At 33.3% G+C, this 25019-nt stretch overlaps 1 protein-coding gene across 1 annotated transcript in view; it reads left to right on the top strand.

Annotated features, from left to right (window-relative positions):
• NAALADL2 (N-acetylated alpha-linked acidic dipeptidase like 2) overlaps positions 1-22202 on the top strand; it is a gene marked incomplete at its 3' end in the record, with an annotated part of 975844 nt that extends 953642 nt beyond the window's left edge. The window contains exon 14 of the mRNA XM_080695918.1: positions 22004-22202. Within this exon, the coding sequence (XP_080552044.1) occupies positions 22004-22202 (199 nt within the window). The remainder of the gene's footprint in view (positions 1-22003) is intronic.
• Between the last annotated feature and the right edge of the window lie 2817 nt (positions 22203-25019).

Genomic DNA, 25019 nt, shown 5'->3' with positions numbered 1-25019 from the left:
TGGTGGTAACTTTAAAAGGATATTGATGTGATCTATTTTATAATTAGTTATTGTTAATTTTTTACTGTGTCTGTTTTATAAACTAAACTTTATCATGTATATGTATGTGTAGGGAAAAATTAGCATATGCTTCGTACTAGCAATAGGTTTTAGGCATCCATTGATAGTCTTGGAAGGTATTTCCTATGGATCTTAGTGTATTAATTTCCTGAGCATGTCATAGAAAATTGACATGAATTTGGTGTCTTAAAATAAGAGAAATATATTTTCTTACAGTTCTGTAGGCCATAAATTTGAAATTTTAATGTGGTCAGAGCCATACTATCTCCTAAGGCTCTAGGGCAAATCCATCCTGCTCTTCCTTGCTGTGCTCAAAGTACTTGTATCTCTGCTTCCCCTTCACGCTGCCTTTACTTGTGTCTTTTGCAATCTCTCTCTACTTCTTTCTTTCTCCCTTCCTTCCTTCCTTCCTTCCTTCCTTCCTTCCTTCCTTCCTTTTGTACTTGGAATTGAACTTAAGGGCATTCTACCTCTGAGCTACATCCCCACTTCTTATTTAAATTTTTGTTGTGAAACGGAGTCCCATTAGGTAGCTTCCTGTCTCAGCCTCCTGTACCTTGCTCTCTATCTCTTCCTTAAAAGGAGATTTATGATTAGATTTAAGGCCTATCCAAGTAATATAAGATACTACTTCAATACCTTTAATTTAATCATATCAACAACGATGCTTTTCTTAATTAGGTAACACTTAAAAGTCCCAGAAACTAGGGAATGGGCGTACCTTTAGAGTCGCAATTCAGCAGACTACACCAGATAGTCTATGTGTATGTGGCTTAGGCAATGACTTCATTTTATAGATACTCAGGTATTAAACTTTAGTCTTTCAATTGCAATCCCATCTTTATACACTATATTATGTGAACCCAAGAATGGGGCCTTAAAAAGCATACTTCTGCATTACTGGGTGACACTCTTAAGACTATCCTAGAGGAAGCAATAAAGGGAAGCTGGAAGCCTGAATAAGGCAGAAGAGTTGTTTCTTTCTGATTGCTTTTCATTCTTCCTGTGTAGCCTTTTCCTGCCATTTCACCCTAGCAATGCTTCAGCCAAGTAGCAGACATTCATTCTAGTAATAGCAACAAGAAACAATCAGCACTTTCTCAATCATTGGCTAAATCAGGTTGATGATACTCATCAGAAACACTAGTATCAACTCCCCAGGGTTCCTTCCTCATAGATCTGGGTTCCAGCTTCACAGGTACCTTCTCAGAGTTTGGGACATCAGCTGTAGCCAAGTAGACTCTACTTGGTGGGGTAATTTTCAGCATTGTAAGACTCCTTTCTATAACTTCTAAGTTTTACTAAGTTTAAGCTTTCCCTTTCTCCATTCCTAAGAGTTATGGTCTGTTTCTGCTGATGGGATAGTATTTAAGCAGGCATGGGTAGATGGGTCTGATGTATGATCTTAAAAAGTTGATTTTACTCTTTCAAAGTTGAGAATGGAGAAATAGAAAGGCATTTCTCAACAGAGGCTTTCTAAATGGCATCAGTTTTTGTGTTTCCAAAAATATACTTGGTAATACTGAACATTTTCCTTTGTTTTTTGAAGGTCTTCAGGGTCCACATAGTTTCCTTTCAAAGGTGATAGATTATATGATTTATGTCCTCTTAATGGAAACACAGTTGGAGCTTGAAGACCAAGGCAGCAAACTGTGTCCTCAATTTCTATTTATTGAGGATGCATGGTACATTTAGCAGTATACTTTTTGCTGTTACAATTAAAGATCTGTCAACATTTCTAACATACATTATTATTTCACAGTTTGATAACATGGCAATTTATCCTTAATCTTTCTTGCATTATGTGATTCAAGGTTTCAGTTCTGGGACGTTATACTTGTTTGCTTTCTCTGCTATTAAAATATTAAACAATAAAATTTAAGCTATGCTACTTTTCATCAGTTTCATTAACACATAGGCAACCTTCTAATTTGAAAAATTATTTACATGAACTTTAAAAAACTGTTGCTTTAGATTTTAGCTTATAGAAATATTCATACAATAATTATGGTTTTTACATGACTGGTTTCTTCCTACTCCATTATTGGATATCTGTATAGTACCTAACAGTATAATATTATTGACTCATTGGTTTTATTATAGGAAAGCAAAAATATACTGAATCATTTTTTCTTAAACTCAATTTTCTGTTCAGCTTAAGAATTGCTTGTAATTATGTGATGTACATCTATGTTTTCCAATATGATAACTAGTACCAACATATATCTATTTTGCGGGTCTGGGGATGGAACCCAGGGGCATTTGACCTCTGACCTACACCCCCTGCCCTATTTTTTATTCTTTATTTTTTGAAACAGGGTCTCACAAAGTTGCAGAGGGCCTCACTAAGTAGCTGAGGCTGTCCATGAACCAAGATCCTCCGGTCTCAGCCTCCCAAATGCTGGGATTACAAGCGTGTGCCACCACACCCGGCTTTCTATTAAAATTTTGAAATGAAGTTAGTCCAAACTAAGATATTAAACATATAAAATGCATAATGAATTTTAAGACCTACTGTAAAAATGAGAATAAAGTAAAAGTATTACATGATAATATTTATGTTGATTTATATTTAAAGGATAATACTAAGCAAAATAAATGTAATATAATTGCTTCACTTGTCTTTTTAACTTAGTTTAATGTAATTACTAGTAAATTTAAAATTACACACACAACCAAAATTATAGTACCACCAAAAAAAAAAATCAGAAAGTAGAAGGCTTTTTCTTATTTCTTATTTGTTTTTGTAAGTTTCTGCCTCTCCCAACTTTAATAGGTAATACTCTTTTTGGTGTCTGTGATAACGAATGGCAAATATTCAATCAGAAAAATTTAAAAAAGGAAAATTCAATATTAGAGTCTGTATTAGTATATAAGAAATTAAGCAAAACAAAACAAATCTAAAACAAATCTCAAAAGTTTTTAGTTCATTTGTGTTATTTGCTCATTTGTGTTATTTAATAAGATAGCTGACATATTCATCATAGATGTATTACAAAACTATGCAATATCATACAATAGAATTCTACTCAGCCATAAAGAAGATCAAAATTATGTCATTTTCCGTTAAATGGATGCAACTGAAGAACATTATGCTAAGTGAGATTAGTCAGTAACATAAAGTGACAGGTCAGATATTCTCCCTCACATATGGAAGCTAGGGAGAAACTGGGACATATGAGGGACTCCAGACAAAGGAGGAGAAACCTTAATGGAGTGATACTGAGGAAAATGGGGGAAAGAAGACTTGAAGAGGGAAACACCTCAATGAATATGATGTACATACACTAACTTATCAAGGCAAATCACTGTGCTAAGCACAAGAAGGAGGGGAGGAAAAGTGAGTATTGTCAGGATTGGGAGAGAATTCACTTAATGAGTACTGTGTGCGTATATATCGCTATCACCCTGAACATCAACAATAATTACAGAGCACCAATAAAAAGCAATAAAATAAAATAAAAATTAAATTTTCTATGAGGTTTAGAAAATACTTTGTTATTATAACAAAAGAGCTTCCTTTTTAAGAGGAAATTAAACCTCAGGAAATTGAGATAGAAAGAGAAATTCTATCTCAATTTTAGGAAAAGATAGAATGAGAGAATATTTTATTTATCCTTTAATAATGTAAATATATTTTCAGGTAAAATTATTTGTATTAATGTTAGTAGTTAAGCTGTTGTGCAAATTTTACCCAGAACTGGTATTGCTGGATCAAAAGTTAGGTTCACTTTTTTTCCCATTCTTCTAAGGATCCTCCATACTGTTTTCCAAAGTGGTTGCACTAATTTGTAATCCCAACAACAATGTATTAGAGTTCCCACTTCTCCACATCCTCACCAATATCTGTTGTTGTTTACATTTTGAATGATTATCATTCTAGTTGGAGTTAGGTGAAATCTCAGAGTAGTTTTGATTTGCATCTGTCTGATTTCTAAAGATGTTGAGCATTTTTTCATACATTAATTGGCCATTTGAATGTCTTCTTTTGTGAAGTGTCTATTTAGTTTTCTTGCCTGTTTTGATTATTTGTTTCCTTAGTCCTGAGATTCTGGAGTTCTCTGTATATCCTAGGTATTAGTCCTCTAGGGGAGGAGTAGCTGGAAAATATTATCTCCCATTCTGTCGGCTCTCTGTTAAGGTTCTTGATAGCTTCCTTTGCTTTATAGAAGCTCATCAGTTTAATGTAATCCTACACATTGATCTTAGTTTGTTGTGCCTTTGGGTCTTGTTGAAAAAGTTTTTACCTGTCTCTGTTTATTGGAGTGTTGAACTTGCTCTCTTCAGGAGCTGCAAGGTCTCTGGTTTAATTTCCGAGTCTTTGATCTCTCTTGAATTGAGAAAGTAGGGATTGTTTCCATTTTTTTATATATGGTTAACCAATTTTGCCAAAATCATTTGTTTTGAAGAGGCTTTTTTCAGTATATGTTTTTGGCCCCTTTGTAAAAAATTAATTGGCTCCAAGTGTGTGAATTTGTTTCTGAGTCTTTTTTTTTCTCCTCCATTGCTCTAAGTATCTATTTTTGTGCCAGTATCATGCAACCAAACTACCAAACTAATACATGCGTATCTATGTTTTTGGCAGCACAATTCACAATTGCCAAACTATGGAATCAGCTGAGATGTCCATTAATAAATGAATGGAGCCAGGGTGGTGACGCACACTTGTAATCCCTGTGCTTGGGAGGCAGAGACAGGAGGATCCCGCAGGTTTGAAGCCAGCAACGCTGGCTTAAGAGATCCTGTTTCCAAATAAACAATATAAAAAAAGGGTTGGGAAGTGTATCTGGAAGTAGAAGGGTTTCCAGGAACCCCAGTACCACGAAAAAAAAAAATAAATAAATAGATGAATGGATTACAAAACAATGGCAAAAGTACACAATGGAATTTTTCTCAGCCATAAAGAAGAACAAAATTATATCATTTACAGGGAAATGGATGGAAATAGAGAACATTATGCTAAGTGAGATTAGTCAGTCACAAAAATAAGAAATTAGATGCTCTCCATAATATGGAAAAACTAGGAAGGAAAAAGAAACTCTAGACGAAGAAGGAGAAACCCTAGATAAGCAAATAAGGCCACCTAACAAGGGGATGACACAGGAAAGAGGAAAATTCCCTAATGTATAAGATGTACATTCACAAACATATCAAATTCAATCCCGAAGCCAAATATGAGGAGGATGGGGGAAGGGAATGGGGTGGGACTTAGGGAAGGGCTAAATGAGTGATGTGTGCTTCTATGCCTCTACCATTTTATACCCCATTAAGATGTATGACTACAATGTGCCAATAAACAATTTTAAAAATGTACCTTATACCTGCTAAAGTTTTGAATCTATAATCTGATTTCCTTAGTGCTTCATTAAAGCAAACTGGATTTTGCTTCATTCATTAGTTCATTAATTTAGCAAATGTTTATGCACCGATCCTCTTCTAGATATTATGCTTAAAACTAGATGATCCAAATATAAAGTAATTTCTCTTTAAACTCACTTATTAAAAATTATACTTTTACTGGTGCAAAGTAATTATATATCATTACAAGATTAAAAGTTATACAAACAAATGTGCTTAGAGCCATAGTGTATTTCCCCTCAGTTTCCACCCCACAACCCACCTTCCCCATACATAGTAGTGAGGTTGGTAGTGATAAATTCACACATGAAAATAACATGATTTAATCTGTTTTTTCATTCATTTTTTCTTTTTTTCTCCCACCTCCTTCCTTTATCCCCTTACACCTTTCCACTATTCTAGTGGTTTCTCTCTTCAATTATCTAAAGTTCCTTTTGTTTTCTATTTTTCTCTCTAGCTTCCCACTGGCTGATCTCAGCATAATATTCTCTAGTTCCATAAATTTTCCTACAAATATTATGATTTTGTTCTTCTTTATGATGAAATAAAATTCCAGTGGGTATGTATATAACATTTTCATTAAGCATTCATCTGTTGACAGACACCTAGGTTTGTTCCATAATTTGGCTATTGTGAATTGTGCTGCTATAATCATGGATATGGATATATCACTATAGTGTTCTGATTTTAATTATCTTGGAAAGATACTAAGGAGTGATATAAAAATTTTGAAGTTTTATCACATTTTTCCAGTAATTTACATACTCTGTTAGCCCAAGTACATCAAAGTCTATCATAATGAGTAAAATTGCTTTGGGTACCCCACCAGAAAGATCTAGGAGAACCCAACCCCAGTATGTTATCACACAATGACACACAAGTTTGAGCTAGTAAATAACAATGTTCCAGCATCATGGGAGGCCCTGTGGGCTAGACAGTCATAGCAGTGGTTGGGCAGGTCATTACACACCTGAAGTACTAGTGAACAGTAGTGAGTAAAAGCACATATTTTAACCAAGTTAGCATGGTAGCTTTCAATCATTTTATTCATTTTAATTATTTTTCTTACTGTTTGTGTTATTTCCTTCCTCTTTTCTATCTGAGATAAAGATGATCTTTACAAAGCTAACCTGGTCAACTTTATTCCTGGTCTTTTTTTCACCTAGCTTGCTCCATCAATTTTCATGAACCTTCCTACCTCCATTTCTAAGTTAAGCAGTACTTTTTTTTTTAAAGTAAATATCCCAAATATTATGCTTGTATCATAATTTTAATTGAAATAAATGATTCAAGAGGTTTTTATAAAATTTCTGCTATGATTTGAATGTCTCCTCCAAAACTCATGCTGAAATTTAATTCGCATTGCAATGATACTGATAAATGGTACCTTAAAGAGCGATTTAGGTTATGATGATCTGCCATCATGAGTACATTAAAGCCTTTATGAAAGGACTGGGTTAGTTGTTACAGGAGTAGATTTTTTTTTTTTTTTGTAAAAACCAGCTAGCTTCTTCTTTCCAGTGTATCTTTCTCTCACCCTGTCATTCTCATGTGCCTTCTTGACTTGTGCTACTTTCTTCCATGTGAAAATGAAGCAGGAAGGCCCTAACCAGATGGAGCCCTTTGATCTTAGAATTTTCAGCTTCAGTACTGTGAGAAATTATTTTATTTTCTTTGTAAACTACTCCGTCTGTGGTAGTTTGTTATAGGAGAAGAAAATAAACTATAATCTCTCATTTATAAAACTCTCATCAGTGATGTTTTATAACTTTCTGTCAAAGAGGAAAATATTTAACAGATACATTAGGATGGGAACAAAATTGGAGATTATGAAGCACATGCTTGAAGGCCATGTCCTTTTCTTTCTAACTTGATTTTAGAACAAGTATGCTTAAAAAATATCTGCTGGTTCAATGCTATATTATTATATTAAAAGAGGCACAGATTTTAAGTTGTCAGGGTAGGTAAACAAATGTTTAATATTTGTGCTAAACTGCCACTTTTGTTAGAAAATATCCCTGAGGCAAGTATCTCTATATAACTTGAGTGAAAGTACACCATTGTCATGGAGAAAGGAGGAAAATTTATCTATTTTCTTATTGATGAAACCATGACTTTCAGTAGGTTTGGGATGTGCTATACTCTAGCAGTTTGGAAAAGGTTAATTTTGTTATTTCTGTTGGAAACCACTTCAGTCTTTAGCCATGAGTCTGAAGTTTATTATTTGTTTGAATATTGTTTTAGCATAAGTATAAAACAGATAAAAATCTTAAAATTAAATACTTTCCACTCTGAACTTTTCTAAATCTTGGCTCTACCACTCAAGGGCTACAGATATTAGGCTTTTTGTTCCTAGTTTCTCCCTCTATAAGAATATATATATAATAATAATCCCTGTTATATTAAGTTATTTTGAGGATATATGAATTAAAATATGTAAAATGCTTAGAATATTTCTAAGCATTTTTAAATATTCAATATGCATTAACCATAATTATTATCACTTTGATTGATTTACATAATTGGATTTATTTTGTTTCTACTTATTAGAAACCTGCTTATGCATACAGTGAACAAGAAACTCCATTCCTGGGGCACTCTGGCTAATCAGAGACAAGTATCCAACAGAGATTCACAATGGCTGTGATAAGTGACAAAATTATCGGCCATGTTCCATGATTATACTGAGGAGAGATCAACAAGCTTTGCTCGGTCTTATTGGAAAAACAGAATAAGCTGGGCTCCTCCTTGAACTGTAATAGTTCATGCTGTAGTTCCTTCAGACCACAATGGACCTCTTCCTGCATTATGATCTTTAGGAGAGGTCAACTCACAAAGGAATTTTATTCACTAATTTAAACATTACAAAAAATAATAACCTGCCCTTACCAATCTACAATTAAATCTTCAGATACCTTTTATATATTGCTGACTAAATACAAATACAAGAAAATTTAAAGTTGTTGTGACCACTTCCTTTCTTCTATTTCTATCAAAATTTAATGCCTTGAATTTATCATCTAAAAGTATTAAAATATACAAATTTTTTACCAGTATTGGGAATGGCCTAGGAATATTTGAGAAAGCTCTGATTATTAATAGATATATTTCAAAAATAATTGTGTAAAATGGCTGACTGGGGAAAGACTTAGTTTAGGTTTCAGTCAGTAAGCAAACAGCTATTGAAACTAAAATTGACTTAGCTAAAAGTAATTAGCAAGTCGATAGGAGAGGGGAGCTAGGATTTCCTCTTTCTTAAGATGGATCTATATAATAATTGGATGATCTAGTTTGAGTGGGAGGAGGGGTATCGACCTTGGAGAAAGGGGAAAAAATGGGCATAAAACTCAGTTCAGCAGGAGAAGTACATGGACTTTTTACTACTTCAGAATTACATGAAACAAGATGAAGGAAATCATGTGTAAAGTCTGTTCCATGCTTTGTATTTCGTTGATTTTGTTCGAAGCAACCCCTCATATTATCCCATGTAACATGAGACTGTAACTGTCATCTGTATTTCTATTTTTTAATAAACTCCTTTAAATCTTCAGCAAGAGTCTGGGTTTTTACATATTTTTCCTTAGCTCAGGACAAGAACCCGTACATTTTACCTTTTAATGCTTTTTGTGTTTTTTGTGAAATTATTCTCAGGAGTCTAACAAAGATCCCTGGAGACAGTTTCCCAAACTATAACATTTTCCCTCAAACCATAACAGATCTCATAATCTAAAATCATATATAACTAATTATCTTAATGTGAAACTTTAAAATCATATTCCAGACTACCAGACATTCATATAATTTACACTGAGAACATATTCCACTACAAAAGGTCTTGGCTTTTGTTTGGCTCAGAATTTGATGAGTGATACTGCTTTTCTTCCAGAACATTCATTAAACATGAAACAAAATGTTAAAGATGTTTACTACAAAGAATCCATTAGTTTTCTTCTTGTCAATTTAGGGCCAGAGTTCCAAAGGGTCCCGTTAAGTGATGGCTGTATTATTATTTTTGCACATATTCAGTATTAAGCTTCAAAGTGAAAGTAGACATAGATTATGAGAACTCATCCTACTTAATAAAGTTAATGGCTTAAAAATAGTTTGTACTGGATGCAGCACCACATGCCTACAATTCCAGTATTTTAAGGCTGAGACGAGGCCAGTCACTGTAATATAACATGACCCTGTTTCAGAATAAAAAAATATAACAAAGGCAGAGGATATGTCTCAGAGGCAGAATGGTCCTGAATTCAATCCCCAGGACCAAACCAAAGAAAGAAAGCAAACAAACAAAAAAAAACTTAGTTTATATTTCATATAGTGACATATTTCCTGCAAAAGAATCAATTATAAACCCATAAGATTATTTAAATTATTATTTAAAATAAAAATTAATTATAATTGTTTTATTTAAGTATAATTATATTAATTAAAATTGCTTGGGCCATTTTATAAATAAATAATAACCACAGAGTTCAGGATAACTAATAAAGTAGAAATTTATCAGTTATTTGATTATCTCAGATCTCATAAACATAATTGACAACATAAAATTTACTCTGATTGACTTAACATTAATCAACAAAACAAAATACTTTTGAATTTCTCACTTTATTTTGAAACTGGGTTTATATGTCTACTGACTAAGAAACTAGTACCAGTATTGAGCAGAGGCTTCAAAATGTATTAATGTACCAATATTGGGAAAGATTTTCAATTTTTCAAATATATCTTTGATAGTAAAGAAGCCAGGAGCTTCAGAAAAGGAAGCTGCAGGATTCTAGCCACAAAGGGAGATTAGAAAGCAACAGAGATAGTTTCGGGGCCTTTTAAAGTGTAAAGATAAGACTTCTCAAGGAAGTGGAAGGATGCCATCAACCTTCAGGAGATCCCAGATTTCAATAATCATAAGAGGATGCCATAAACGATGATCAATGAACACATTTTGGGGCTTAGGGAAACAGGACAGACCTGCAGAAAGGAATCCCCCACGTCAAAAGACTGGTCCTGGATGGGGGTGGATCTTTGTGGGTAAGGAAACTGGCTATAAGAATACTCTGTGACCAGAAATCTTTGGTGAATTCATTTGACCCCCCCCCACCAATGCCACTCCTGAATGGCATGGGGCTGTAACTGTCTTCTGTATTTCTATCTTTTTAATAAACTCCTTTAAATCTTCAGCAAGAATCCGGGCTATTGCACATCTCTCCTTAGCTCAGGACAAGAACCCGTGGTTTTTATGTTTTATGAGAATAGTCTTGGGGAGCCTAACAAAAGTCCCTGGGGACAGTTTCCCGAACCATAACAGTACAGAACCATAACAAGACATAGGCACATTTGCCAAGAGTACTGCTTAAGCAATCTTAAAAGAAGCAAGATCTATAAATAAGACTTTAAGTAATATGCCTCAAACAGCCCCGAATCCATTGTCCACCTGGAACTTTGAGTCATGGCCAGAAGGTCACAAGTATTGTAAGCCAAGAAGATAGCTACTTAGGAGTTTGGGGGTCTGTTTGTTTTTGGTTTGGGGGATTGTTTGTTTTTGTTTTGGAGGGTCATTTGGTACTGAGAGTTGAAACCAGAAATAGTCTACCTCTGAGATACATATCCAGCACTTCTGATTTTTTTATTTTGAAGCAGTTTTGCTAAGTTGTTGAGGCTGGCCTTGAACCTGCAGTCCTCCTATCTCAGTCTTCTGAGTATTAGGATATAGGTACTTACTTTTGGGGGGTAAAGCTTTGACTATTTACTACCGGAAGGGTGTCTTTGTATCTGATACGAGCACACTTGAGAAAGCAGTTTGATTTAACTAAATTATTTATGTCAATTTTGTGATAAGAGTTTTAAGTATTCTGAAAATTGGAATTCTAGATTTACTTTCTTATTTAAATCACATCTAAAGCAGGCATGGTGGCACATACTTGTAATCCCAGTACTTGGGAGGCTGAGACAGGAGCCTCTGGGTTCCATCCCTAGCACCACAAAACAAAACAAAAAATCAATTACATCTAAACTTTCCAATTCCATTTTCTACACCTTGAAATAAGAAGTAGGAATTTATTAAAGTATCTAAATTCAGGATTTTTCCTTATTAGTCCTCCCTTCCTGATAATCTTTTCAATTATCCCTTCACATATGGTTCAACAACACTTTCTTTGTACCAACTAATCTTTGTCTTTCCAAAATATTCAGGTTCATTTTAATAGGAATAAGTATTTACTTCATATTTAATATGTAACTATTTTTACGGTGGTAATTAAATTGTGTAATTTTCTGTATAATTACAGGAGTCATTAGAAGAAACTAGTTTGAGAACAAAATAAGGTCTCTTGTTAAATGTGAGACTCACTGGAGGCCTTTGTGGAGTGTTTGTGTCAAGAGAGCTAAGTCAGCAAAGGAATGTAAACAGCAACAACCAGATGCAGAACAGTAGAATGGCTCTTCCATTCAAACTAACTGTAACTCGTTCCTTTAAATTCATTTGATAAAGATAAAATCTATACCGGCATGTTTGATGAGCCCATAAATTTCTCCAGTAATTTCAGATAATGCCTATTAGACTTTTTTTTTTGGCAGTACTGGGAATAGAACCCAAGGGTATTGTACAGCCAAGCTACGCATCTGGTTGTTGCTGTTTACATTCCTTTGTTGAGTCTACATCTTCATATGCTTTTTAGCAGGTAAATGTGGAACAGTTCTGCTTCGTGGTCAAGACAGAATCATAGGCCATCAATATGGGCAACTGACTTAACTGTTTTCTTCTGTCTCTTTCCATGACTATGTGTACTGCCTCATCTTGATTTATAAGCAAAACCTGGAAAATATACAAAATAAATGTTTTGTGGTTTATCTAGGAATAATACAGAAGATATTACTGTTATTTTTGGTGAAGGATATCAATTTTGTATAGTTTATTCCAGTCTTAATAAAATGTGAATTTTGTTTAAAGCTTAGGTATCATTTTTCATGGGGTCAAAACATTCTTACAGTAAAATCACTTAAATATATTTAATGATCAGCTTCAATTCCAGATAGTGTTTTATTTTGTGAGTTTTTTATGTCTTGTACTACTTGAGGTACAAAAAAGATTGAAAAGATTTTAATTATGAAATGACTGAATATATGACTTACCTGAAAAAAAAAAAAAAAAAAAAAAGAGAGCTAAGTCAGGAAAAGGAGGTTGACATTGCAGACCCCTTGCATCTGAATCTTTTAAGTTGCTCAGGTTATTCTTTTGGATATGATATTATATTTAATAACCACAGCTAGAATATCATAGATAATTTGCTAATCTTTAATATAAGGGGAAAAAGTGCTATACAGTAAAATAACAATATGAAAGCTATTCTAAAAGAATCCTGTTAAAAAACAAATTTTCTTTCTCTCTCCAGTATAGTGGACATTTGCTAGGTGGCTGTTTTAAAAATACTTTTGAGTACCTGATAGCAGAACCTCTATCACATGTAGAGAACTCCTTAGAGATTAGTGGGAGCTCTAAAGTGGGCACAGATACTTTGTACCTGAGCTAGGGTACTGGCATGTGAACTTAGCCTGTCAGTTGGATGATACCTCCCAGGACATTAAATCTGAAAGAAGTGAAGCAAAGATGTAGAATAGTATACATTTATTTATTCTAATTATGGATCAAGACTCTGGTAGAGGCAGAGAAATTATGGAAAGGCAGCAGTTCCACCATGGTAAGGCCTCAAACATCAGTGTCTTCAACTGACTCTTCTTATACAGGGATTTTGTTAATACTTTCTGATTTTAGGTCTTCTTTGGATACTGCTTGGGTCTCAACATTTTCTATCACTTCTCCAAATCATTACCTAGATATAGAAACTATACACTCCATATACATATATTTATTTGACTGATATAACTAGATACATAACTACTTTGTATCAAGTACTTGAGACTCTCTGCAGCCCTCAAATACTCTTGGACAAAAATGTATGAATGAATTTCTTTTGAGAGTTCCCAAAGTATAAAATGGACATTTCCACTATTTCCTTACAATTGAGAATTTTTTATGATTATATTTAACATAATCAATATAAATTGCCTATCAAGTACTTACATTTTGAGGAAATAAAGAGCATGCTTAAATCATGTGATTGTAGCTTTTTAAAAATGTGCTTGGTAAATAGGTTTTACATCCAAATTTTTTTAAAGATTAAACTTAGCATTTTAATTTCCTTATGCATATAAAGACAGTTACAGAGGATAATTAACCAATAAATTGTGAGCAAACTTACTAAGTTAAGAAACTGTACCAGAGTTTATTTAAAATATTAATTTGTCATACTTTCAAGTGAATATTTAGTATCTTAACAATTTAGTTTTACATCTGTAACAGTTTCTTAATGTATGAAATATAATCTTTATAATTTTTTGAATAATTTAACATTAAAACATTTGTCCACTAAAAACCTTTAATCTTTGAGATTTGTAACTTCAATAGGTCAATCACTTAACTTGGCACTTACTTCTTGGTATCTTGACTGGCATAATTAAAAATCAGAGTGAAGGTCTGAATTTAGGTTGGTTTGATGCAGCATTTCAATCATATATTAAAGAAATAAGTTTCTTTCTGTTTCTCTGAAAATGTTTTCTTTCCAGTTTCTTCACAGTTCTCTGTTTCTCTCTTCCACAGTATCACCTACATTTAACAATTGGTTTTCCACTTGTAGGATAAAATATGTAGCATTTACAGTTCCTCTTTTCCATTAACTATCATTCTACTAAAGAGGAGGACAGAGATTCGTTTTTTGGATTTTCAGAAATTTTAGGAGCTACTGCACTTGCTCCAGCAAAGCAAGGTCACTGGGAGGATCACATGAAGGGCAAAGGTGGGGGATGTGAAAGAAGATACTTTACATTTAAAAGCAAGATCAGGAGGACACTCAAGGGCCAATGACCCAAGACGGGAAGTTTACTTTCATACTGCTCAGTTTTACACAATAGCAGGAGGAAGTTTCAGCTGGAAATTTCTTAGGCATAGACAGGTTTAGCTCACCTCATGACACCCCACCAGGGTATGAATTAATTCACCACAAAGTGTGCACATAAAAAAGAGTCAAGGGTACAGTATCTGCAAAGAATATCTGGAAACATCGAATGCATAAACACAGGTGTTGTTCTTGGTTCTGACCCAACTGGGCCTGTTCTTTGTACTTTAGGCCCCAGGACTACAGCCTTTACAGTCGCCTTGGGCTCCCCACACTACTGTTTTTAGAATCTTTTAGAAAAATCTTTCTTCTCATCTAATTGCCAAGACCTGGTCATCTGCCCATTTCTGAAATAATCCATTTGTTAAAATATTTCCTTATTTTAATTAGAATTAATTAGAATTATGTTACCTGAATCAATAACATGGCAATTGGAATCAAATGACCTTGGTTAAATGATACCATTTGCAGCGCCCAGGAGTTTTCTTCCAAACCACGAAACATACAGTGAGCACAATTCAGAGCATTTGTAGGTTTTGTACTACATGATAGAGATAATACAAAATAAGAGATAAGATATACAAAATAGATATACAAAAGATATATGAAATAGAAGAAATACAAAACCACTTATAAAAATAAATATTTTCTAACAGTATAACATACACGACTAATGAGTTATTATTTTAGTTTTTTCGTATGTACTTAGCTTTCAACATAGATAGTAAGTTTTCTTTAGTTTTTCTGAGTACTTAACATAGTAACTTACTCATCTTAGATTTAAAGTAGAATAAATAAAACAAGATCAATATTTATCAAATCTAAAATTATTTAGATAAACATAAAATAGGAACTTTTGTTTATTTAGATAAACATAAAATAGGAACTTAACTTTCCAAAGCAAATCATTCACATCCTTCTCATTGGAATCAAATATAAATGAAAATAAAATCTAAATATTTTTTCTGTTTTTTTAGGGGAGTCTGGGCATTATTATTTACCAAAGATAATGAAATTAACTAAAGAATGATGGAAAAGGAAAAATGTAAATATTCTGCATTTAAGATTAAAAGAAACACTTCCTTATTAATTGTGAAGGGACTGAAGGGTATTCAAATGAAATTTCCCTTGGAGCATGGCAGATCTTACCTATTGAATTAATGTTTAAATACAAAGAGATAATCATTAAAGAAAAACTATTTAAATATTGACTTTCTGGTCAGTAATACATATAGTTAGAGGTAAATGAAAAGAAAATGGCAGTAATGCATGAGAAAAGCATTCACCAATACCACTATTTCTTTTAATTCTGGAAACTGCTAAGAATTATAATCCTGGTCTAATTTCTTTCTCTTCTTTTGAATTAGAAGAAGGTTTATTAGTGAAAAAGATAATGTTGTTGTTAAATCATCAGACACTATGTGGTAGATGAGGAGCCTTTCTGGAATATCTTACTCAGGAAATTCTCTCAATAAACAATATAATTGCAGGACTGAGAAGTCTTGATAGTAACTGCACAGAACATAGCTGTTTCTCTCTCCACAGTTCTCCATTATGTTTTTGTATTTAATCATAATGAAAATACATAGAATTAATTTTGCCCATTTCTTGAGCTATAGCAAGATGATCCATATATTTTAAAGTATGTATGCTGTAATAATTTTGAGATCATGATGGCTTTCTTAGATTTCCTAGGGAAAAAACACCATAGAATAGGTGGCTTGAACAACAGACATTTATTTCTGACAGTTGCAGAAGCTAAAAAGTGGGTTCTGGTGAGGAGCTACTTCCTGGCTTATAGATTGATACCTTCCTGCTGCATCCTTACATGGTGGAGAGAAGAACCTGTGGTCTTTCTTCCCTTTCTTGTATTATGACACTAATATCATCATGGGTTCTCAGGGCCTCATTTAAATTTAATAACTTCTCCAAGTCCGTACTTTCTTGTACTATCAAGGAAGTACTGGGGAACAGGGTTTCCCTAAATAAATGTTCCCTAAATAAATTTTCAGAAGATATTCAACCCAGAGCATTGTTCTATGTTGTTGTTTTTGTTGTTGTTGTTGTTGTTGTTGTTGTTGTTGTTGTTGTTGTTTAATGCAAAAATCCTACCTGGCACCTTGAATACAGACTTAAAAACTCTTAATTAACCAAAATAAATAACCTAACTTTGCAATGCATGTCTCATGAGTACTGTTTGGCATGATTTTCTAACAGTTGTCTTAGTTTAGCTCATCATTATACTAACAGTCTAATCCACATCACACTTGTTATTCTATGAGTAAATAGAAAATAGAGATCTGGTGCCTACATAACATAGCTCTTCCTTTCTCAAAGGGAAGGAAATTATTATCATAGTATATCAATTATCTATTGAAAAATCAGCCCAAATTTTAGTGTTTTAACTGGTGATTTTGTTCATAGTTATCAATATGACCATTTATTCAGGATGTGGCTCTGTGATTTTTGTTTTGTCTTGTTTTGTTTTAATTGAGCGAGGCTGGTCATCTCCTGTCTATGTGTATGTCTGCAACCAGTACTGAGATTGCCAGGTACTGGCAGCGAGCTAGCAAATGAGGACCTAAGCTGACAAGGTCTTTTGTGTTCCACGTGTTATCTTTGCTTCCAGCAAACCAACCCTGTACAGATTTCATGTCAGTTTGGGAGAGAGAGAAAAACAGCATGCAGGATTTTTTTGTGTCATAGGCTTATTACATATGGCATACTCAGACACTGGCCCATACCAGATTTAAGGTTCAAGATAAGAAAACGGATTCTTGTCTTAATAGAATGAGCTTCAAAGTCACTTTTAAAGGAAGCTGATACAGGAAGGAAACAGTTGTAGATATTTTTTTATTTTCATTTTACTTTGGTTGTGGGGATTGTACTCAGGCCCTTATATATATGCTAAGCCTATACTCTGACACTGAGGTACACTCCCAGCCCTAATTGTAGCTATTTTTGAAAACAATCTATCACATATGTCTTTGCCTCAGTTGTCTGGAGCATGAGTTTATGGACTGACAATATTAACAATGTTCTTAATTTTCCTTTTGTTTTTACTAGGATAGAACAAATTAAAATTTGACTTAAGAGATATTTATTTGTACTATAAATAATATAGCCATGGGTTTTGCAAATTCTTATGTTTCCAAGTAGAACAATCTTTTCTAAAAGATGATATAAATACAATAATCCACTGTTAACTATGGAGTACAGTTACTACAACCACTAAAATAATTAGAAATAATTATCAGAAATTAAACTGGCCTTTTTTCTCTTATGTCAAGATGTATACCTAGTCAGTTATACATGTTATACATGACATGACTTATTATTTAGGGTGATTTTGTTTAAGAGTTTCTCAACATATTGTATAATTAATGTTAATTCAGGTTTACAGAGGGAGGCATTCTGTCACCATTTATGAGTATAAGAAGAAAATTTGAGAGTTATTATTTCCATCATTAATTGCTAATCTAAACCAAGGAAATGACTCGTGAAGATTTTAGATGCCTTTGTTTCAATATTCATTTTTTCAGTCTTCTGTTGTCTTAGTTGAATGGGACAGATTTGTCAGTTGAATAAACATACTTTATGTACTCCATTGATGCTGCTGTTAGTTATTAATCAGGATTCTGAGTTAAGTGTTGTTCTTTCCTGGTCACCATGATATGCCATTGAAACAAACCCATTATAAAATGAGTGATGTGTGTTGTAATTTTATCAGTGTCATCAACAATTTATTACACTTCTTTTAGTAGTCCCTTTGAGTTATTAGTGAGTCAGGATGACTATATGAATTATATTTATAAGATCCAAATTGTTACAGACACGGAAGATAAAAATGAGGGTAAAATTAATGTTACTTTAAAAATATAACAACTAAAATTATTTCAATTTAATAATATTTTAATTAGGTCTGATGTTTCTACATGCCATTCTAGGATACATGTTGTGTGTATGCAAACAGGGTAGTGATTTATTAAATGAGAGCTATGTTAACAAAACCAAATGTTTATACAGAGAATTTTTTATAAATTGGACTAAAGCAGGTATATCTAAGATAAATTAGTTTAATAAAAAACAAGTGCTTGTGGTTTTGCAGTACAGATTCTTGACATGAAACTCTTCAAATGTATTTTCTTACTTTCTTTCCATTGTCTTTTCCTGCCAGTTTTGATTTTGGACAATTCCAAGTCTACTGTAATTGGAAAAACATTGGTCTGCAATTGGGAATGAGAAACAGATTTGGATATTTTGATGTAATATATGCTGTTGAAATCCTGACACACCATTTGACTGATGTCACTTTTGTCAATTTCTGTGACAGTACATGGTAATACAAAGAACTATGGGCTTAGAAGCTTCTATCAGAAGCATTGATATAATTGTAATATATATATATATATATATATATATATATATATATATATTATATGTAAAGTAATATAAATATATAAAATAAAATGAATATAAAATCATTATATATATGATATGTATATGTAAAATCATATAAATATATGACTGCTATGAGGTTACTTTTATATGGTTGAATGAAGGCTCTTGAAAAAATCTCTTTAATTTTGCAAATTCCACAGGGAAAGCAATACTATACACTTTAAAGCATGTACTACTACTGGAAGAAGAATTGTTTTCACAGAATATTGGTAAATCTGATATGCCTTGGTGCTGAATAGGGAATCAATTTCATATCTATTAAACAGGTACTTTATTTTCAGATTGGCATACTTTAATCTGGAACAACAGCCCATAATAGTCTTGTCTATGGACATAAATTATACATTTTCCAGGAAAGGTTATTGAAGCTGGAATCCAGCCAGTAGGCTTGAAGAGGTGGCCACTGGACTTGACTCAGTGCCAGAAGCACTTTTTTCCTGCTCTGTTTGAGCTCAATGTGCTCATGGGCTCAAGGGCTCCTGTGCACTGTGAGAGCTTGTGCCAGAGCCTTGCTCACAGCCTACTTGCCACTACACTTGGGAGGGAGTTTTCTCCCTTTCCATAACAGAAAATATGTATTTCTTAATACAAAGTTCAAATCTAAATTCAAGTTTATTAGGGAATCTAGAAAATATTTTGAAGTTCTGTATTTATAATGCAAAGCAAAGTTTACTCACAGGCATAAAGATCAAGGATATTAAATTATTGTGGAACATGCTTGTAATGCCAGCATATGGGAGGCTGAGACAGGAGGGTGGTGGTTCGTGGACAGCCTTACCTCCTTAGTGAAGCCCTTTGAAACTCAATGAGACCCTTTTTCAAAATAAAGAATAAAAAATAGGGCTGGGGGTATAGCTCAGAGGTATAATGCCCCTGGGTTCAATTCCCATTACTGAAAAAATATTATTGGGAAAGTTTCTATTTAAATGATGTGCTTTGGAAACTAAATATTGAAGTAATCTATGAAATCAAGGATCTTCTGTCTGCACAGCCACCCATGTATTCACTGTTAGTTTACTCTCATCTCTCCAAAATGCACAATCTATTGGAGGGAGGTATTAGAGGTTGAATCCAAAGACATTCTATCTCTGAGCTATACTTGAAAATATATTCTTAAAAATATTCATCAAGGAAGCACAATAGAAAAGATCAAATCCTGAAACGATGAAGTGAATATAAAAGAACACTTGAAAATTTAAGGAAAACAGATGACATTCAGGGCTCTGGCTTGAGTGATTAGGTAGATTTCAGGGCCTGGTACCTACTTCAGAGTAAATAGTACAAAGTTCCAAAGAGGCCAAGGCAGAAAAGAAAGGTAAGACACAATACAATGATTTCAAACTTTATAAAACAATGTTGACATGGGAAAATTTAAAATAATAAAGTTTTGTACTGTGGCCCTCTCTCCGTCTTCACAAGCTCCATTATCACTGTGGGACTTGGTGCTTTTTCACTTTTCCTCTGCACTAACTAGTATTTTATTCCCAAGATTTTCTATTACAACCAAAGCGATTATCTCAAAATAAAATTCTTTCTCTTTTGTTTAGAACCCTTCCCTGGTTTCCTGTAGCCATAAGAATAAGTGTAGCCTCCTTCTGTTGGCAAATCAGATCCTGGATGATAGGAGGATGGCTTGCACTCTCATTTCATTCCATCTGGTTGACCACTCTGGCTCTATACTGGGTCTTACAATGATACTGACATTGATTCCCCTGGGAAATAAAAACATACTACATTACAGTTTAATATCATTGCATATGATATTTCACTTACATTTGATTCTCTCTTCATCTCTTTCTGCTTCTTTTTCTTAAGCTTTTGTAACTGGTGACTTTTATTATCCTTTAAGATAAACTCCATCAATTCTCTATTATGAATCTTTTCCTGATCTTTTCCAATAACAATCCTTTATCTGTTATAATCAGACTATATTTTTCTATGACAATTAGACAAGTGTATTTCAGTTTTCTACATGTATTTAAAGCATAGAATTTGAGCTAGTTTGGATTCAAAATAAGCTAAGGATAGATTTCTGCCAAAATGCATCTCTTTCTATTATTGAATAAGGATGACTATTTTAGACACAATATTTCTCCTCCCCAGTCTTTTAACTGATTTAAAGGGACCATATTATTACACACTTTACACTTGTAAGAAGATGATATTCAAATGTTAAGCATGTATGAAAGAAAAGACTAGTATAATGAATTTTGTTACCCATATTTGACAATTATTAGCTAATAATCAATACTATTGCATGTGTGATATCGCTTATTCTATTCTCATTTATTCTCTCTAAATAGTTTAAAGTAAATTTCAGGTATAACAATATGTTATTTGGCTGGGTGTGGTGGAGCACGCTTGTAATCCCAGTGATTGGGAGGCTGAGACAAGAGGTTCACAGTTCAAGGCCAGTCTCAGGACAAGATCAAGAAACTCTATTCTATGGGTCTCTCTTTTCTATTTTTTTAAATGGAATGTATTTGTTTAAAAAATTGAGTTATTAAGCAGGGTGTGGTGGTTTCTATTTTTTAAATGGAATTTATTTGTTTTAAAAATTGAGTTATTAAGCATAATTAAGATTACGCTTGTAATCTCAACATTTGAGAGGCTGAGACAGGAGGATCGCGGTTCACAGACAGCCTCAGCTACATAGTGAGGCCTTCCATAACGTAGTGAGACACTGTTTCAAAATAAAGAATAAAAAAAATAGGGCAGGGGGTGTAGCTCATAGGTCTAATGCCCCTGGGTTCCATTCCCAGACCCGAAAAAACAAAATAACAACAAAAATTTGAGTTATTTGTTCTCTGGACTTTGCCACATTCCATAGTTTGCTAAGATACACCATGATATCATTTGACATATTTCTAGTCTCTGTATTTATTACCAATTGCAAGTAGAAGCTTTATCAAATTATATTGAATTTTTTTAGTAAAACTCTTATGCTGTTTCATAGATACTGTTACTTCCATCAGGAGGCACAAATAACTGACTATCTTTCTTTTTTCATCGATGTGGGAGAGTACTGGTGATCAATGTCTATAACTTTTAACTCATTAGGGTTGAAAATATTGATACTGTGTCATGGTTTGGGTGCAGTATTTTTAAACTGTTTAATATAAAAAAGGCATTGTTCATAAAATATTTACACATCACATACTTTCTTTCAGAAACATCCTGTACCATATTGATGAGAAGACAAGTCAGTTTTCAATCCTCGTGGAGGCTTGGGAGCACTGCAAGCTACTTCCTTCAAATGAGACCCTTCAAAAAGCACTGTCAGATGTGTTGGACAGCATTAATTCAGCTCAGGTTTACTTCAAAGCTGGACTTGATGTATTCGAAAGTGTCTTGGTTGGAAAGAACTGAGAAAACTCTCAGCATTTTAAAAAGTTTGTTTACAGTTCTACAAGCAAAAGCTCTAACTGGATCACATTTTCTGACATTGAAGGCTTTTTCCTCCAAAGGCTTTTCCACAACTTCAAAGCTATCATTACATTGTATTTTTAATGTGTATATGAAAAGAGCATTTTGCACATTTAATATTTTTCTTATGTCTTTATTTCTGAATATATAAAGGCAAGTTATTGGGAAATACTTAAGATTTATCCATTAAAAGAAATCCGCTGTATTTTTATATGTAAACTATTTTGGGGAAAAATTTCCAAGAAATTCTGGACGTGTATAGTGCTATGGACAGAACATGTGGGGACACAAGTTATTCTTTCTGACAGAGTTATTAATGTCCAAGTTTCTAGAACAGAAATGTAAAGTTCATATGGTTTCAGATTAACTTCACTCTTAAGATTTCAATATGAAGAATTATATTATTATTATTATTATTATTATTATTATTATTATTAGTGGTGGTGGTACTGGGATTCCTGGAAACCCTTCTACCTCCCGGCTACACTCCCAGACCTATTTTATATTTTTTATTTGGAAACAGGGTCTCTTAAACCAGCGAGGCTGGCTTAGAACCAGTGCGATCCTCCTGTCTCTGCCTCCCAAGCACGGGGATTACAAGCATGCGCCACCACGCCCAGCTAGAATTTAAGTGTTTTGACTGAGAGATTGGTTGCCCCAAACCACTTTGAGTGTTTCTATTTTGTGAAATGAAGTTCCTCTTTTTAACATTACTAGATATATACACTGGATGTGAAATTGTATTTTCAAGTATTAATGAAAAAAAAGCCATAAAGATTCCAGAGAAAAAAATCTCAAGGTAACTGCATAGAGCAATTTAAATGCAAATTTTTTTCCAAACAACTTAGAAGGTGACTAGTTTTGAAACCCCTAATTTGCCTCAGCTGATTTTGTAAGAATTTCAGGAGTGATGTATATGTCTTATGAGGGGGAAAGCACTTTTCATTTCTATTTTTTGTGGTTACCGTTGGAATCAATGAAACAGAGGTGACTCTAAAATAAAAGCATCTCATATGGCTTTTTCTTCCCATATAATTTCTAAACACTTTGCTGTAAGACAGTTTTCACAGAATACTATATAATTCCCACAGGAAAGTAACAAAGTTTTTTTTTTTAAAACCCAAAGTATCATAAAAAACACTGTTGGGTTTTTTGCCACTGATGAAAAAAACCCAGTATAAAAAAAAAAATTGTTTTGTCAATGAAAAGCTCTTTAAGTCCATAAAGAAAATTTGATTTTTTCTTCTTTATCCTTAATTTTGACTAAAGTGAAAACATAGCGTAATATGCATACTTCTAATTTTATGCAGATAATTTAGTTTTGTGAAAGACTGTATGTCTCTTCCATACTTAATTTCTTACATCATATGGGAAATTCAGCTTTTACATTGACATTGACTATATCCGACATCTATTATTCCCTCAAACCCTAAAATCCTGCCCATTAATAAGCAGGTTAAACTTTCGCTTATTTTCCAAACTCATTTGTAAAATGTTCTTCTGGTATTGGATAATGCAATTCCCCTTTGGAATCCCAAATGTTCATTAGAAATCTTCTCTGCTAAACAAAACTTCAAAGCATTTCCATTACACATGACCAGAACATAATTACAGTTTCTCCCTGTATACCATAGGTCTGTACTTCTTCTGTATAAAAGTAATTCTAATCTTAGTTTAAAGGGCAACTGGACTTGAGGGGGAATTCATCAGTATTGACTAATAATGGTCAGCTATTTCTACCATAAGTAAAGTCTATATGCTCTAAGGTAGAAAATTAATTAGCTAGATAATTAAAGCAGTAAACAATCTGGATTGCTTACATGCACATATTTTTATATGAGAAATGAAGCTATAATTTTTAACCAATTTACTTATTAGAAAATAGTTGCCATGTTGATGTGTGTGTTTGTGTGTGTGTGTGTGTGTGTGTGTGTGTGTGTGTGTGTGTAAAGGCTAGAAACATTAGGTTTGTGTATGAATTGATATCAGTGCCCTCAAGTGTTCTGTAAAGATCAATAGCAGAGAAGAAATTAGAATACCCATGCAGACACATGCTGCCCAGCATAGAAGAATGTCTAATATCAATGGATCTTAAATATATAATTAAAGGTCAATGTGTTTATTTATTTCTGCATGTAGAGTTAAATTTAAAACAAAGAATGACAATCTATTACCAGTTTTTTAGTTTATCATTTTAGAACAGTCAAATAAATCCACTCTCATAAATCACAATAATATTGAAGGCAGAAAATATTTTTTCCTTCTTCATTTTTGTAAAGAATCTGAATGCAAGTAAATCACACTGTATGAAGTGTCACATTTCTCACTTCAAAATTATGAGGTATTGGCTATTTGATATATTTCAGTTAACTATAGACTAACATGTTTTTATTAGTCTGTTTAAGAGGTCATGCGGGAGCTAAGTTACTATTAAAACAGGTGCCCAACAGTGTTGGAGATGCTCCTCTGCACCTCTGACTACAATAAACCTCTTAACTGGCAGCAATACAGCTATGTGATTATTACCTCAAGGTTCCTACAGATTTATTTCACCTAAATCCTCCCTCCCCAATGAATTTAAGTAAATAAAATTGTGACCATAATAATAGCAATTGAATTGGTAGGTCCTACCAATATATACTGTTATAGAGACATCTGGGTAACCAGTACTTCTCAAAATATTTTATACATAGAATTGTGTCGGGAGATAATAAATTATAAATTGTTATCCACTCAAGAAAATCTATCAAAATTATCTGT

The sequence above is a fragment of the Muscardinus avellanarius genome (genome assembly GCF_963383645.1).
Source record: "Muscardinus avellanarius genome assembly, chromosome: 5".
In the NCBI taxonomy this organism is placed as follows: domain Eukaryota; kingdom Metazoa; phylum Chordata; class Mammalia; order Rodentia; family Gliridae; genus Muscardinus; species Muscardinus avellanarius.
The sequence above is the reverse complement of the archived record's forward strand: the minus strand, read 5'-3'. Positions and strand labels throughout refer to the sequence as shown.